The sequence below is a fragment of the Bos grunniens genome, chromosome 11, assembly GCF_055505025.1.
Source record: "Bos grunniens cultivar Pamir isolate PY7600 chromosome 11, Bosgru_T2T1.0, whole genome shotgun sequence".
Classification (NCBI taxonomy): domain Eukaryota; kingdom Metazoa; phylum Chordata; class Mammalia; order Artiodactyla; family Bovidae; genus Bos; species Bos grunniens.
The window spans coordinates 59,323,913-59,340,681 of NC_141175.1; the positions used below are offsets into that span (position 1 = coordinate 59,323,913).

Genomic DNA, 16,769 nt, shown 5'->3' on the forward strand with positions numbered 1-16,769 from the left:
TTGGGGTACGCAGAAGTTGGAATTGAAACCTAATGTTGGGTTGAATTCATCTCAGGTATAGGTGGATAAGAAAAATGACTAAGTGTCCAGCTCAGTTACCTGGCACTTTTGATGAGCCCTTGAAACTCTTCTAGGCAGAATCCAATTATTCTACCTTATTTAAGAGCCATTTAATGTTAATGACTCTCCCCATTAATGCTCTTTTACCTTGTAGTATGAATTGGTGAACACATTTAAATTTTTTGAAATTGCAATAGCATGAGGGGGAAAAAAACAAAAACATGGCTCATTCTGGTAATTTAATGTTGCACTCTTACGAAGCCCCTAGTTTAATGTTACTTAAGAAATTTTTTCAGCATGGCCTCTGTAAAAGGGTATTCTTCCCAGTGGGAAAAATGGACGAACTATTTTTGGCCATTGTGTACCCATTTCACATGCAGAAAAGCATGAAAGCCTAGTATTGGAAGGGCTTCTGTGCTATATGGTTTCTCGGGTCTGACAGGTTATTCTTATTGACAATCTGTATACATTTATCATAACTGAGTATACACACAAAGCCAGAACACTGTGGAATAGTGCCAGAAATAGAGCTGCCAAGAATTGAATGTTTCAAAACTGTCTAGCTGAAGACCTAGGCTTCAGCTTTTGTCCCTCCTCACCCCCACCTTTACCATTTGTAAAGAAGAATGCATTTGGAATTCTGGTTTCAAATTCGATTCATTTCAAATGAATCTATGTGAAATGATGTTTATTAAAAACAGCAATTTCAGACACTACAGATCTAAGTATTTTCTTATGTATGTGTCTTCTGCCCCTTGCATTTGGATCTGTGACTTCCCTAATCCCTAGAGTTTGGGATACAGAGTATTTTTGGCATGACTAGCTACTTTGCTTATTATATGTCCCATAGTCTAAGTTTTGTCATATTTAAAATTATGCTTTGAGCCACTCTTAGTATCTGTCTCACTCTTAGCTTCAAGTGGCTTCACTTCTGTCTGCCTTATATTTGTGATCATTTGATGGTGTCTTACTGTTTGACCTGTCTAGTTCATTGGAGTTGCAATGGTTTGCTGCCATCAAATGGCTAATTGACACTATTAATCCCTGTGATTAAATGAATTGAAATAACCACTGGAATTTAAACAACTGTTCTTATTTGTTACCTTAAAATGTAATGATTTTCAATTTTTCAGGATGTAAACAATCTCCGTCTTTCACTGATGGATAATCAGAGTGTCAGTAAAGAATTTCAAGCTTTGATTGTGAAACATTTAGATGAAAGCCATCTTTTACAAGGTATGTGGATTGTCTGTTGGTGATAGCTCATGAGTTAACCAGTGATTAGTTTGTAAAAAGCTGTGTTTTAGCCCTTCTCACTCATTTGCTCATTAAAATGTCTCATTTTTTTAGTAATTCTTTAGATGCATTTCCCATGCAGCTTGATGAGTGGAGGACTATATTCTAGAATGTATTCTAAAGTCTCTGAAATTTGGAAAGCCCGAGGATCATGTGAACGATATAAAAGTGAAGTAGATACTGAACAAGCTCAGCTATATTTTGACATGAAATTTGATATGTTTGGAATTTCAGTCTTATAAAATGAGTAAAACATTAATTTGGTGATCTTGATCTTACCAATTACTGTTATTGATTTTCTTGGTCAGTTTCATAATTGTGAATGTTTTAGGAGACTTAGAAGTTCCGATGAGGTTCCTGAATTTGGATCTTCTAAAACTGCATAGGAGAGTGAGTTAGGTCTCAATGAGTTATCTGATACTACCTGGTCTGATACAGATGCTGGGATAAATATACTGCCAAGTCTAAGATAAAGCAATAGGAAATTGAAGCTTTAAAATGGAAAGTTTACATTTTCTCCTGCCTTTGCTGAAATGTCTGTCTTAAGTTTATAGCAATATCTTTTAATTTTTCCTTTTTGTATATTGCATGTTTTTTTAAAGACTTGGGAAAAAATTTTGCTGGATAAATGGTGCTGTTCAGAGATAATGCAAATCGCTCTAAGGATTTTTTTTTTTTTTTTAAGGTGACAAAAATTTAGTTGGTTCAGAAGTAAAAATTTACAGCTTGGACCCATCAACTCAGTGGTTTTCTGCAACCATTGTAAATGGAAACCCAATGTCAAAAACTCTTCAAGTCAACTGTGAGGAGGTAAAAATCATGATAATTGCATGTAAGATAAGTTGACAGAGGAAGATAATTATAAAAAGTAATTATAGTATCTTATAAGAGCTAAATGGGGCTTCTCTGGTGGCTCAGACAGTAAAGAATCTCCTGCTTGCAATGTAGGAGGATCTGGGTTCGATCCCTGGATCAGAAAGATCCCCTGGAGAAAGGATTGGCAACCCACTCCAGTATTCTTGCCTAGAGAAATTCCATGGACAGAAGAGCCTGGTGGGCTACGGTCCATGGGATTGTTAAAGAGTCAGACACGAATGAGGAACTAACACTTTTACTTTCACATAGGAGCTAAATAAATACCTTTGTTATTTTATATTAAAATAGCGGACTGGAAAAAAAAAATCAGTAATTTTTTAAAAGGAAATTATATGTAAGAAACTCCTATTGTTAACTAGTTTCTCTAGTGGCTCAGATGGTTAAGAACCTGCCTGCGATACAGGAGACCAAAGTTTGATGATACCTGGGTCAGGAAGATCGTCTGGAGAAGGGGTTGGCAACCTACTCCAGTATTCTTGCTTGGAGAATCCCATGGACAGAGGAGCCTGGAGGACTGTGGTCCATGGGGTCGCAAAGAGTCGGGACACGACTGAGTGGTAGAGGTAATTTCTGGTATATTCCTGAGCATTTTTTAAATGTCCTGGTATCTTTGTTTTGTTTGTTCTTAAGATTCCAGCACTGAAAATTGTGGATCCATCACTGATTCATGTTGAAGTTGTACATGATAACTTCGTGACATGTGGTAAGATACTGTTTGATTAAAACTTTTATTCTCCTTTCCCCTTCATCCTTCTCATCTTAAGAGAAACAGGGAGGCTGACTTACCTGTTTTTAATCATTTTAGGTAATTCTATAAGAATGGGAGCTGTGAAACGCAAGTCTTCAGAGAATAATGGAAACCTGGTTTCCAAACAGGCAAAATCATGCTCCGAGGTAGCCTTGCTTTTTTTCTGTCACTTATGTGAAGCTCTCTTTAATTCTTGCAGTGCATGGCCAGTATGTTTAGTGGTAATAAGGCTGTCTTCTCTGCTCATCTGTGCTGTTGTGTCTGCTCTCTCCTGGTCCCAGATCTTGGCCATAATTTCTATGCTCAAGCAGATGGAGATAATATACATTTCTGGTTCACTATTTTTGATATTTGCTGAAAATCCTCAGTAGGTTTGACAATTCCACCACATGGAGATATTTTTAAAGATAAATTGAGTTGTGTGTATCGAATCAAAAGAATGGCATCCATGAGAAGAGGGGAGGAACCTTAGAATTCTGAGTAGATTGGTATTGAAATAGGACTCCCACCTGGATAATAGGTCTGGATTGGTCATTAATGATTGGGTGAACCAACATACTTGCTTTTTGAAGGAAGCAGTCGGTTTGCCATTACTAATTTCTGCCGAGAAAAGTACAGGCTTCTATGAGTGGCACTGTTGAGTTCAAGTACTGGATTTACTTCTATCCTCCTGAAGTAGTTAGGATTTGGGTCAAGAAACTTAAGGCTGTCAGCTTTTCCCTCTCTTCCATGCTATGGAGAAGCTGGTCTTCTTTAGCTCTTTAGGTACCTCATGTTCTCTCCAACCTCAGGACTTGTAGTCCCCCTTTCTCTTCTAATGCTGTCTTCATTCTAAGTAACTCCCGTGTATCTTTCTAATGTGATATTGCTTCCTTGGGGAAGCCTCACCTAACATCTCTACCATTGTTTTAACCTATATCCCAGAGTAGGTCAAATTCTGTGTTTTATTATGCTTTGTAATTACTAGTACATGTCTTTAGAACATCACAGTGTACACACTGGGGAAAGTTTTAGTCAGAATTCCCAAAAGATTGGGCTAGACAGACTAGCCTAATAAGGGCATGGAGGACTGGGATAAACTTCTTAAGGGAGTATAAATACCAGGGTCAAAATTTGAAATCTGGGTAAAAAACTATAGGCTCTTTAAGTGAGTTGAATCCTTAGGTCTTAGTACAGATAACTTTCTCACAACTTAGGTATCCAGATGTACTTAAGTTACATGAATATGTTACTGTGTTATAATTGTCAAAAATGCCTTTATGATGCTCTGCTCCAGGCTGGAGTTTCGAATTTTAAAATTGACCAAGTTGAGATTGTTGGCAGCATTTTGGAGGGAAATTTAGGCGTCTGGAGAAAGAGGGCAAGGAGAGATGGCATGAGAGTGGTCAGAGTCATTGAATGAATCTGAGATTCTGAATCAGGGCGGACTGGATTACAACATCAACTAGAACCAAAGCAAGCACATACCACACAAATACTAAAATCTGGGTGGCTAGGATGATGGACTTTCCTGAAGCTTAAGCCTGTGTACAGGCCACAGGAGCTTTAATGCTTGAGCAGAAACTGTGTAAACCAAGGTATCTAGTACCTCTTTCTTTCTTCCATATGTGAAGGCTTGACCTCAGGTAATTCAGGAAAGAATGGAGAGGTCATTTTGGAAATTAATATTACTCCCTTTTCATTTTGCCTTAACGTTCACCAGATTGAAGTAGTGTAGTAAGGATTGCAAATTGAGGATGTCAGGCAAGTGATTACTGCCTCTTAGAGGTAAGCTCATGGGATATAGTCAAGTGATCCAGGGTATTAGAAGCTGAAAGAGAAACAGTAGAATAGTAACCTGTCAGGTTTTGGCACTGGATAAATTGTTAGCAGTCTTGGATAGAGATAATAAAGGGTGATTTGGAGAGGTTATTTGAGTGTTGTCTGTCATAGAGAAGGCATCAGTGTAAACAGTGAGATGAAAAGGAGAGCAACATGATGTTCTGTTGAGGTGGGGACCATTACTCAGGAAATGGCATCCTAATGGATCATGGAGAAATCAACCTGGGGTACAAGTGGGACTGGGGTCATTGGGGACGTCCTGTTGGGAAAGGTGCCAGTTCTTCACAGTGTCAAGTTTATCAGTGAAGTGATAGGCAACTGAGCAAGTAAATATATGACCTTGAAGGCAAAGGTAGTGCCTGTAAAATATAGTAACATACATATGTAAGTGATCCTCTCTTCCTGACTCACACTTTTTTTTTTTAATGGAGACAATCATGAAAGTATTGAACGAAGCCACAAATTAATGAAAATACATATCATATTCATAGATTAAAAGCTGATACATGGATCAATAAAATATTAGTCTTTTATGCTTTAATATTATGTATTAAAAATGCATCTTAAAAAAAAAAAAACTTTTTGCTTTGTATTGGGATATACCCAGTTAACAATGTTGTAATAGTTTCAGGTGAACAGCAGAGTGACTCAGCCATACATATACATGTCTCCATTCTCCCCCAAACTCTCCTCCCATCCAGGCTGCCACATTACCCTGAGCAGAGTTCCATGTGCTATAGAGTAGGTCTTTGTTGGTTATCCATTTTAAATATAGCAGTGTGTATAGGCAACCATAAATTCATTCTCTGTCTGTGAGTCTCTGTTTTGTAAGTTCATTGGTATCATTTCTTTTTAGATTTCATGTATAAGGGGTGTCATACAGTATTTTTTCTTCTTTCTCTGACTTATTTCACTCAGTATGACAATCTTTACTGACTCCCACTCTTGAAGGGCAGGGAGCATGTCTCTCTGCTCTCTGTCAGCATCCTATCCAGCTCAGTAGGTTTGTGTGAACTGATTACTGGGAACAGTAGAATCTATTTTCAAAAAGGCCTGAACTTTGGCTAGGAGATAAGTCTCTCAACCTATTTGAGCCTTAACTTTGACATCTAAAATGTGAAAATAAATTTGATGTAGAAAAGCATGTCTGTTTCAGCTCGTAAGACCTATCCTAGAAGATGGTTATTTTGAGACATTAGTCTGCCATCTTTTCAGTCAGCTGGCTTTCCAAATAAAGCCATATTCCTTGCCTCAACAAGCAAATGAAAGACCTATCCTAGTTATCTTCTCATTCTAAAGGAAGTTGGCGATGGTAAATTTTTACCTGGGTATTGATGTTTTAGAAATTATTACTATATTTTTAATTATAAAAAGTTATTCTTCTTTCTATTGCACTTATTTTCAAAATAAAGGTTCTTACTTTTTTTGAAAAAGTTACTCTCATTTAAAAATATTTTGGTAACCTGGAAAAGCATAGTAAAGAAAAGATCACTCATAATCACACTTTTCAGAGACTCACTATTCACATTTTGGAATACCTATCCTCTTCCTATTTTTGTTTGTTTTTCTTTTTCCTGTATAGTTATAGAGGCTTAAAAAAAAAAAAACTAAAAAACTAAAAGCCATACTCTTGTGTAGCTTTCATGATTTCACAGTATATTATGAATGTTTTTCCATATCAGTAAATATTCTTCTTTGTCATGGGTCATCCTTGTAATCAGACAAGTTTTTTGGAAACACTGGCCTAGCCTAAGTTTCAGGGAGATGGAGAGGTAAAGAAAGATGTGGGGAGAGAAAGAGTTCATTTAAATATGTGAGTGAAAGGTGAGTACAGTAACACACTTGGTGCATGTCTCACTGTGTTTCCACTTTGCAGATATGTTGGATGTGTGCAGAGTTGGTAGTCTTTGGGTGACAAGAGTTTAGGATTAGGTAGATGAGACTCTTTATTGCCTTGATGAATACTTCTGGATAAGGTGAACCTGTTTGCCAGTAGCATCTGGCTCCTTGAAGGTCTTCTCTGCCTAGCAGACTATTCCTCAGAGTTAGGATGTTGCCTGGTTAATTGAGACAGTCTGCTGAGTAGTATGAGCCAGCAGTATCCTTTTTGGAATATCATTATACACTCAATTATATTATCTCCGTCTGCTGGCAGGGAGGAACTATTGCCATGACTGGTATAGAAGACCTTCAGGGAAAACTCTTCAGGTAAGAAGAAACTTTGACCCTTGCCAAGTCAGGCCAGTGCAGCGGTGTGCACATGGAGACGGGTTTGGAATCAGAGTGCTATGCCTGTTAAGTTAAACCTTAGGAGAGTTATAGTGATCTACTTACTTCAGTCTCTTAAAGGAAATGATCCAGGTCATGATCGTTCTAACACATGGTGGCTGAACCGAGGAGTTTTGCATGATGTGTTTCTGCTTTGAGATAGCTAATCAATGTGCCAGGTACTGTGGTGAAGCACTGCCGTATACAGTATGCTTCATTACTTGCCTTTTTTCTCATTGCTTTCCTTTATTACTCATCATTACAACTGAGGAAGCCAAAGCTCAGAGAGCTTAAATAATGTGCTGAGACTGTGTCAGAGACTGGATTCCAACCAGGGTCTAACACCAAAACCCAGCACTCTTGGCCACTGTTCTGTTGTTGCCATTCCTCTCCAGAACTTTTGCCTGGTATGGTGAGGCACCAAGAGAGTCCTCCTTCCTTCCATCTGGTTGTCCAACCCTATTTCCAGTTAATACTTAACTGAGCATTTAATATGTGCTAGACATTTGTGGGCATTACTGCTTGGCTCTTTAGTTAACTCAGAATACAGTTGTAGCTATTACCATTTTCAAATAAGAAGTGCTAAGAGCATTTATCCATTCATGCACTCCACCAGTCTTATTTATTGAGCATCTGCTCTGTGCCTGGCTTTAAAAGATTTAACAGTGATGTAAGAGCAGGGTCTCTGTCCATAGAAGCTTATGTTTCATTGTGAAGAGACTGACAATAAAATAGTAGCTTAAGGTATTTGCACAGTGTGTTGGTACAATGGAAGATAGAAACATGGTAATATAAAGTGTAAGGCAGTTATGCTTTGGGACACTGCTTTGGAAAGAGTGATTAGAGATTCTGAGGTGACAGTTGAGCAGATTTGAGGCTGAAGGATGGGACCAGCCACGTGAAAATGTCCAGACCCAGAGGAGAATAGCAAGTACAGAGGTGCAGGCAAGAAAGAGCTTAGAACATTTGGAGACCAGAAAGGAAACCAGTTTAGTTGGAGCACTTTTAACAAATGGAGTGATATGAGGCTAGGGGGTTGGCGGAGACCAGACCGTGTAGAATTCTAGTCGGCACTGGAGTGACTGATTTATAAAGATTGCTCTGTGGTAGAATTTTAACTTCAGAGAAGAGGCAAAAAGTTCAGGCAAAAATGGAAGGAGGTCAGGCCAGTTAGTATACATGTGATAGTCCAGGGGAAAGATGGTGGTAGGGGTGGCCTGGAAAGAAGTTGATAGATTCCACAAACATTTTGGAAATAGAAGCAGCATTTTCTGGCTGATTGATACGGGAAATGAGATGGAGGGTTTTCTGGCTCGAGCAGTTCAGTGCATATTGTAACAAAATAAAAATATCTTATTTCCTTAATTCATTTTAAAAATGAGGAAACTGAGGCCCACAGAGGGAAAGTTTGGCTATCCCAGGGATGTCCTTAGACTAGCCAAAGCTTCCCCACAAAGATCCTTCTGGGAAACACTAAGCTAATATTTAACCAAAACTGAGCTCACATAGTGTAATACATGATCAGATAACTTGGCACCGTGAAATAGTGGAAAGCTGTGCCAGAACTTTAATGTTGATTAAGTAAATTCTTATTTTTCAGATGTTTTTATTTAACATAGACAGTATTTTCAAGGCCATCAAAGTAAATGTCTGCAAAGAAGATTCACATGTAGGCTACATGGTTTACATTCAGAATTGTGAGGTTTAAAAACTGGTTTTAAAAACTTACTTAAGAGAAGTTCTACATCATATTTTAGGAGTTAGTAACTAGAAGATGAAGACACTTAAAAGATTCTACAAGTTTAGATCTGGTGGTAAAGTGAATGTAAAGGTCATTAAAAGAGATAATGAATGAAAAGGACAAGTGACTTTAAATTTACACACATGTAAAGAGGCTGGTGAAAATGGTCTGTGGATTTCACCTGGTTTAGCCATAGAATGTTCAGTTGTGTGAAGTTGAGTTTAATCTCTTCCTTCTCTTTCCATGATGGGAAGTTTTATTTTTTTGGATAGTATAAACTGGGAAGAAGTTGGTCTGTCACTCGTATTTTTGTAAAGGTAAAAGTACACAAAAAGGGAAGGGGACAAGTGTCTTAACTTTGTCCCACAGGCCTGTCATGACTTGGTATTTTTTGCAGCTTGGGATGACGTTTGTGCCTTGATGAGCCACTTACAAGCAAGAACCATGTCCTCAACCTTTATTGCATTGTAAAGGCTTATGTGGTACCAAGTAGGCTCCACTGCCTGCAAGAGCCCTATGTGGTCTGGTCTCCTGCCAGTCCTCGCAGTAAGTGCGCGGTGGGCACTCAGTAACGCTGAACTGAATGCATGTGAAGCTGCCACCATTTGAAGACAGTCGATAAAAAGCTCACTTCTGTGCCTTGCACTAGTCAAGTAATTGCCACATGGCTGTGTTTTCCTGGTATTCAAAGGTCTGTAAAAGATCAACTTGTGGTCTTTTCTAGGAAGACTCAAGTTTTGTGAAAAGCTGGAGTGACTTATTTGATAGCCCTCAGGTATAAGTCCTTAATTTGTGGTTTATTCATTGTTCTCCTGTTCTTTTCTTTTTATTGGTGGTGGTATTGTGCTTGTTGACCACTAAACCAAGCAAATAAATTTGAATCTTGCAAGCATTTTGTAATTCTGCACTAGGGGCTTCCCTGTTAACATCTGCTTGCTTTGATATCTTTTAGGCCTCTCCTAGTGTGTGTCCTGTACAGTCTGTTCCCACAACAGTTTTTAAGGAGATACTGCTTGGCTGTACTGCAGCTACTCCGCCAAGTAAGGACCCGAGACAGCAGAGCACTCCCCAAGCCGCCAACTCTCCACCGAACCTCGGAGCAAAAATCCCTCAGGGGTGAGTCAGAAGTTAAAGATGTTTAATCTTGCAACCCACTGGAACGGGTTGCCATTTCCTCCTCCAGGGAATCTTCTCAACCCAGGGATCGAACCTGCATCTCTTACATCTCCTGCGTTGGCGGGCAGATTCTTTTACCACTAGTACCACCAGGGAAGCCCATACTGATGTTTAATCATAATATAGAAGGGTTATTTTAGCCATGGTTCTTTCTGTCTGAGCTGACATTGCTCGGGTGGCAAGATTGACCCTACATTCAGTGTTTAGAGAGTGTTAGTGCAGTGAAAATTTGATGTAATGACCTGCCATTCAGTGTATCTCAGGTTGTCAGGGGAGGTTAGTTTCCAATTGGTCATATGCCTTCAGAGGTGATACGTGTAGTTGGCATACAGACCTACATAAAACAGGTCACAGAAAAGAAAAGGGGGTGTGAGGAAAGAGGAGCTTTCTTGACTTTGTATAGTAGAGAGAATGGTCTACTGAAATACTACAAACAGCTGGAGAATAGATGTCCACTTTTCAAGGAAAGGGAGCCAGTTGGTTGTATGTGGAAGACTGAGATCCATGGGAGTGTGGGGTAGAGGGAGACAGGGTTCCAGTGAATGAGCTTCATCAGCCTGGACCTCAACTATAGCTGAGAGATGTAGCAGTAGAGAAAATAGTAAGACAAAATCAAGGAAGCAGTAGTTATGACTTACAGTTACTTATTTACAGAAGATAGTGGAATAAGAAATGTAAAATCTAATCAGAAATTTAAAGTGGCCACAAGATTAATGGAGAGATGAGTTTTAAGAGAAGGATCTTTTTTAGGAGGGATGGTGGCCTGTGTAAGCAGTTGTAAAGACCTAAGATAGGGCTCAGAAACTGGTGTAGAAAGGTAGGCTTGGAAGACCACTGTAGTAAATGGGAGAGTGCATGAGCACACCAGTTCACAGGGAGGACAGCAGGCTGCCAGGGAGGGAGCTTAGAGGATGACCATGGAACAGTCAGAGAAAGGGCAGGGTCGGGGGAGGTTGTTTATTCAGAGTTGAAAGAGGTAACAGTAAGAAATTTGTGGTACCCAAACAAAGATATCTAGTATGAGTGCTTCCCAGGTGGCTCAATGGTAAAGAATCTGCCTGCTGATACAGGAGACTTGGGTTTGATCTCTGGGTTGGGAAGAATCCCTGGAGAAGGGAATGGCAAACCACTCCAGTATTCCTGCCTGGAGAATCCCATGGACAGAGGAGTCTGGTGGGCTACAGTTTTTTGGGGTCACAAAGAATCAGACACAACTGAGCAACTCAACAACATGAGTGCGTCAATGAGAACTTCTCCAGGATGAGATCCTTTGGTAGAGGCAGGAAGACTAGTGTAAGAGGGAAAAAGGACTTTGCGTTCTGCTGAGGAAAGAACTTTATGACGAATTTCAGAGAAACAAAACTTCTTGAAGGATAAACCCCTATTAGGGGTGGAGAGGGTACCAGATGGTTCTGTGAACAAGCACGTCATCAGCTGGCCCTTCTCTTTGCTTCGGGTCCTGATCACTGACCAAACAAGCATGAGATTGTCCAGTGCTAGGCTGGTAACATGTTCATAGATGGAGTTTTATGCTACTGGTGATTTTGGTTTCATGTGATATTCTGTTTTGAGGGAAAGCTAAGGTTCATTTTGCTATGAGAAATAGAACTAACATGAAGTAGTTAACTATGAGAACACGCAGATAGAATTTAGGGTTGTGTTTTTCTTAATGTCTTAAGATATTTTTTCCTAGCCATTGACTGATTACTTTTAACTCCAGCCCACAGAAATCTATCCTGAATTCTCTGATATAAGCAGTTTTCTTTTCTCTTTCATACTGTCTACTTTAGGAAAGCAAGCAATTATTTTTGGAAGGTAGGGAAGAGATGAAAGAGGCCTAGATGCTAGTTTTCCATATTAATCTTTTTCAGATGTCATAAACAGATTTTACCAGAACTTTCTTCCTGTCTAAATACAAAGCCTGAAATACTGAGAACAAAACCAGATGTTGCCTGCAAAGTAGATTTGCTCTCTTCAAAGTCCTCTCAGATTGGAACTGGAGACTTAAAAACCCTGAATGAACCAAAGGGAAGCTGTTCCCAGCTGAAGACCAGCACTGAAGAGGAAAGCAGTGTGGAATCTCTTCCTCCATCATCGACTGATCCTCCTAAGGAGTGCATACCAATAAAGGCGGCTTCTGTGGCAGAATTGGAAATCACCAACACTCCTGAACTGCAGAAGCATTTCGAACATGCACCTTCCACATCTGATGTCCTTTCAAAGAAGCCAGAAGAGAAAGCAGCTGTCAATAGTAACAGTCCTGATAGTTGCATAGAAAAAAGGGGAGAACCTTCAACTTTAGGCTGCCAGTCACAGAATATAAAGGCGTCTTCAGCAAAAGTAGATCCTGAAAGCTGCTGTACAAGAAGCAACAATAAATTCCAGAATGGTGAGTGTTTCTGCATATGTTTATTGGTAAAAGGTAAGATGGTTGTCAGTACATACATTATCTTCTTCTTACCTTATGAGAAAATAATAGGAAAATGATGGTAGAAAAAATTCAAAGAAGAAAGTAAAACCCCTAAATCTGAGAAGTGATACTGTTCATATTTTGGTGAAATTGGTTCTATGTATATGGAAACACAGATGAGCTGTGAGACACATGGGTTCGTACCAACAGTTTTACCCAGCGCATTAGTTGTAGATGTCTGTCAGCGTTTTAAAGGCTGCAGGGATACCCGTATATGCATTTACCATATGACTTAGGTGGGTCCCAGTTTTTGGTTGTAAGAAAATTTTGAAAAAAAATCTAAAGTGATCTGCTTGCTTTATCGTCATCCTGTAACTGATTTTTCTGTAACATCTATGTTGGAGAGAAGGAAGTGATTAAAGTTTTATGCTCACACAGGGATAGTTCAGACTTGAAGTTTTTTAAAAAAGGGAATTGCATCACCACCTCTATCTAGCAAAGAGATTTTTAGTTAAAGAAGTAGTGGACAGTGCTAACTTAGGACTCCCCTCTTTGCTTAAGGGAAGGTCCTGCTTCACCCGTGATTTTTGTTTGTTTGTTTTTAAGTTTTTTGGCCACACCACACAGCATGTGGGATCTTAGTTCCCCAACAAGGGATTGAACCCATACCCCTTGCAGTGGAAGCAGAGTCCCACCACTGGAGTGCCAGGGAAGTCCCTTTGCATGCACAATTTAGAACTCAGTGCTCTTCATATAGAGATAATGGTACATTGTATTTCATGATACTTATAAGTTGAGGATGCATTTCAGTGATGGGAGTTATTAGAAGCTCTCTTATTAGAATTAACAGAGCTAAATGGCTCCAGTATGTCAAAAGGTTCAGTTTAAAAATAGATTTGATAGATGTCAACTGGGTATAAAAAAACTTGAAAAACAGTTAATAAAAATGCTGTTCATTTGGATAAGTAACAAATGGATAATCCCACACTCTAGCTCTTCCTGCAGGGCTCTGAAACTAGAGGGCAGGATGGGTGGATTTGACTGGGGGTCTTCCTGAAGTAGAGTTGGAGGAGTTGGAAAAGAACTTTCTTTGCTGAGTAATTCTTCTAACCCAGCTTCTTCATTCTTGAGGTTTAAGTTGATATAGCTGGTAATTTGCATAAAATTAATTGCATAAGATTATACTGTTCCTCAGAAGTTATGTAACTCCCCAAGAAAGTGAATATTCATGACCATGTCCCTGTTCTATTTCTTTATTCTTTTTGAGTCACCAGCCTTCACATTCAGCTAGTTTTTAAGGCAAAGTATTTTCATATTATGTGAAGAAGCAGTAAAAGTTCTAGACCAGTAAACACATAATAGATATAGAAGTGAGTTTCAGAGTCCACCTTTGTCTTGCTTAATATGTTGTGCAACTCTGTTCCAACTAAAATGATTTTGAGGGAAATGAGAGGCCTTGTCACATCCTGCTGTGTGCTGTCTACTGGGACTTCTGGCTGAGGAGTAAGGCAGTGTGATTAGAAACCTACCGAGATCTCTACTGTTTCCACCAGTATTGCTTGTGGATTTGGAAAGACTCCACTGGACACTGCTGCTCCACTGTGTGACCTTACTTAGGGGTTCGAAAACAAAAACAAGCTGGAGTTGAACAGCCACCCTTTTTTCTATTTGGTAGATGCATGGCTTCTCAGAAGTCAGTATTGCTTTTGGTTCTGAGTTAAGAGAATCATTGATGAGAGATCAACCGCTGCACTCCTCAATACAGAGCTAACTTTAGATAATTCAACTTGCTTATTTCTAGATATTTCCTCTTTTAAGCCCAGGCAAGACAGTTGTTAAGATAATCTCTGGACTCAGCTTGGGAAAATCTGGTCCCATTCAAAGGGTGATGTGTTTTCAGTATCAGGATGGAATTTTAAACTACTGATTACTTTATTTTCTCTCCTTTCTGACTTTACCTTACTTTACCTTCTCTTTTACTGAATAACAGTGTTTAAGGAGTTGGGGCCTGACGGCATCCATTTAGCGTTTTAAGGTGTGCTCTAGTCCTGCTTTAAAAGAGAGAGAACATCAGGACACATCAAAGGTGATTTATTAAAGATGCTTATTTTATTTAAAACCACCTTTGGTTTGAGGTCTTACTTCTAGTTTCCTTCAAGACCTCTTAGCAGCATCTCCCACCCATCTCTCGAGTGGTTCTCCCAAAGTTGTGTTTTTGTTTTTTGTTTGCTTAAGAATCTACTTTCCTTTTCTCAGCTCCCTTGGACCCCAAGGTAAGGTCTTTTCTGTTGGTTTTATATGAAATACAGTTATTCTTCAGTATCCAAGAGGGATCGGTTCCAGGATTCCTGCAGATACCAAAAATCTGCAAATACACAAGTCCCCTACTGTCAGCCTTCCCCATCTGACACTGGGGTTCTGCATTTGCAGATGCAACCAGCCACAGATTGTGTAGTGTTTTCATTTTTTAAAAAAATTTTTGGTTGTAGATTGGAGCCATACTCCCTGCATTGAAAATGCAGAGTTTTAACCACTGGACCACCAGGGAAGTCCCTGTATAGTATTTTCAATCCATTGTTGGTTGAACCCACAGATGCAGAGGGCTCACTGCGTGCCCAAAGGCTCTTGACTTAGAAATAGATTCCCTTCTGTGTTATTTCCCCTAACAGAGTGGTTGCTCTTTAAAATTAGGTCTCTACTTTTTTCTCCCTTTAGACACTATGTTGCATTTCCATTCAAGTTCCCCAGCTTTTAAGTTGAAACTTAAACATGCGTTTACTTAGAATCGAAATTCTGTTTTTAGCCAAGGCTCTTAATCTTGAATGGAAAGTATGTGTGAAGGAAATTTAAGATTGTTTGAGGGGCAGGGGTCAGTGCTCTTGGAAGCACTTAGGAAATAACTTATAGACTGGGGGGCGGGGGGGGGGGGGGTGCTATGTTATTTGGGTTTTGTTATGTTTGGAATGGTTAGCTTTGCAGAATGCTTTAGAAAGCACCTCTTAAGCCAGTCTTTTTTGAGTGTAAAAACTGACAGAATTGGTTTCCACGTGGTCCTCTATTGAGATAAACCTATCCCTGTGTATTGTTAAGTTTGCAGTGAGTTTGAGTTAAGTGTCTGCTTTGGAGAAGTCTGCCTGCAATGTTTATCTGTTTTGGGCTTTTTTTAAAATTATTTACATATTTTTATTTATTTTTGGCTTCCTCGGATCTTAGTTGTCACACATGGGCTCCAGAGCGTGTAGACTCTGCAGTTTGCAGCGCACCGCATCGTTGCCCTGGGGCATGTGGGATTTTAGTTCCCCAAGCAGGGATCGAACCTGCATCCCTTGCATTGGAAGGTGGATTCCTAACCACTGAACTACCAGATAAAGCCCCAAAACGTTTATCTTATCTAGGGTTATGAATACAAGTATGCATTACCTTGGAATTGTGAGTCTGGGGTTTTATGTTGCCAAATGGATTCACCAAATGAGAAGCATTTTAAAGAGAATAAAACTTCCAATTGTTCCGATAGTTGTCTTCAGCCATTTTCGGAAATTACAGTTGAACCAGTAATTGAGATGATGAGTTCTCCCTTTGGGAAATCTGACCTTTTGAGTATTCAGTCAAAGATTGATGTGATTTTTTAAAAAATCTGACATGCCATTTCCTTCATTTTTTTTTTCTAGCCCCATCTCGGAAGTCAGTCTTGACAGACCCAGCCAAACTCAAGAAGCTGCAGCAGAGTGGCGAGGCCTTTGTCCAGGACGACTCCTGCGTGAACATCGTGGCACAGCTGCCCAAGTGCCGTGAGTGCCGCCTGGACAGCCTGCGCAAGGACAAGGAGCAGCAGAAAGACTCGCCTGTGTTCTGCCGCTTCTTTCACTTCAGGAGGTGAGGCCTGTGGGGGAAACCTGAGGTACTCTGAGCCCTTTAATGTGCTTTTCTCCTTCCTCTTCTATCAACAGTAAGTCTAAAACTTGGAAAAGTTAGAGATGATACTTCTGATCTGTAGATTTAGGAGTCTCGATCTTATTACATGGTATTTCCTACTCATACTCCTTTTCAGTTTTTTTTTTAAAGCAAGAAGCTTGAAAATACAAACTTCTGATTTTAGAAATAACAAATACAGAAAAATTCTGAAGGTTCTAAAAAACCACCACACAAATGACTACTGTTAACTTTTCAGCCATCTTAGTGTTTATGTGGTTATAGAATATATTCAAGCATACCTACTTGTTGTATAAATACTTTGAATCTTACTTTCCCCAATATGTACTTTCCCAGTACATAATAGGAACCACTTGATCGTGTTGACTTTTTAAAAAAATTATTTATTTTTATTTTTGGTTCTACTAGGTTTTCATTGCTGCATGCGGGCTTTCTCTAGTCAC

The 16,769-nt window shown here is 39.4% G+C and overlaps 1 protein-coding gene across 16 annotated transcripts in view; it reads left to right on the plus strand.

Moving 5' to 3' along the window:
* The window catches only part of KDM3A (lysine demethylase 3A), a 56,348-nt gene that overhangs the window by 13,186 nt on the left and 26,393 nt on the right, over positions 1 to 16,769 (plus strand). For 7 of the 16 annotated variants that reach the window (XR_015136793.1, XR_015136796.1, XR_015136798.1 and 4 more), the window contains exons 5-11: positions 1,194 to 1,296; positions 2,042 to 2,166; positions 2,863 to 2,935; positions 3,038 to 3,126; positions 9,763 to 9,926; positions 11,858 to 12,375; positions 16,065 to 16,269. Coding sequence is in view for 9 of the 16 variants with exons in the window: in XM_086326600.1 (XP_086182726.1) it covers positions 1,194 to 1,296; positions 2,042 to 2,166; positions 2,863 to 2,935; positions 3,038 to 3,126; positions 9,763 to 9,926; positions 11,858 to 12,375; positions 16,065 to 16,269 (1,277 nt within the window). In the remaining 7 variants the exon portion in view is untranslated. Of the gene's footprint in view, positions 1 to 1,193; positions 1,297 to 2,041; positions 2,167 to 2,862; positions 2,936 to 3,037; positions 3,127 to 6,956; positions 7,010 to 9,534; positions 9,586 to 9,762; positions 9,927 to 11,857; positions 12,376 to 16,064; positions 16,270 to 16,769 lie in introns of all 16 variants that reach the window. The other 9 variants (XR_015136792.1, XR_015136795.1, XR_015136794.1 and 6 more) reach the window with 3 other exon arrangements.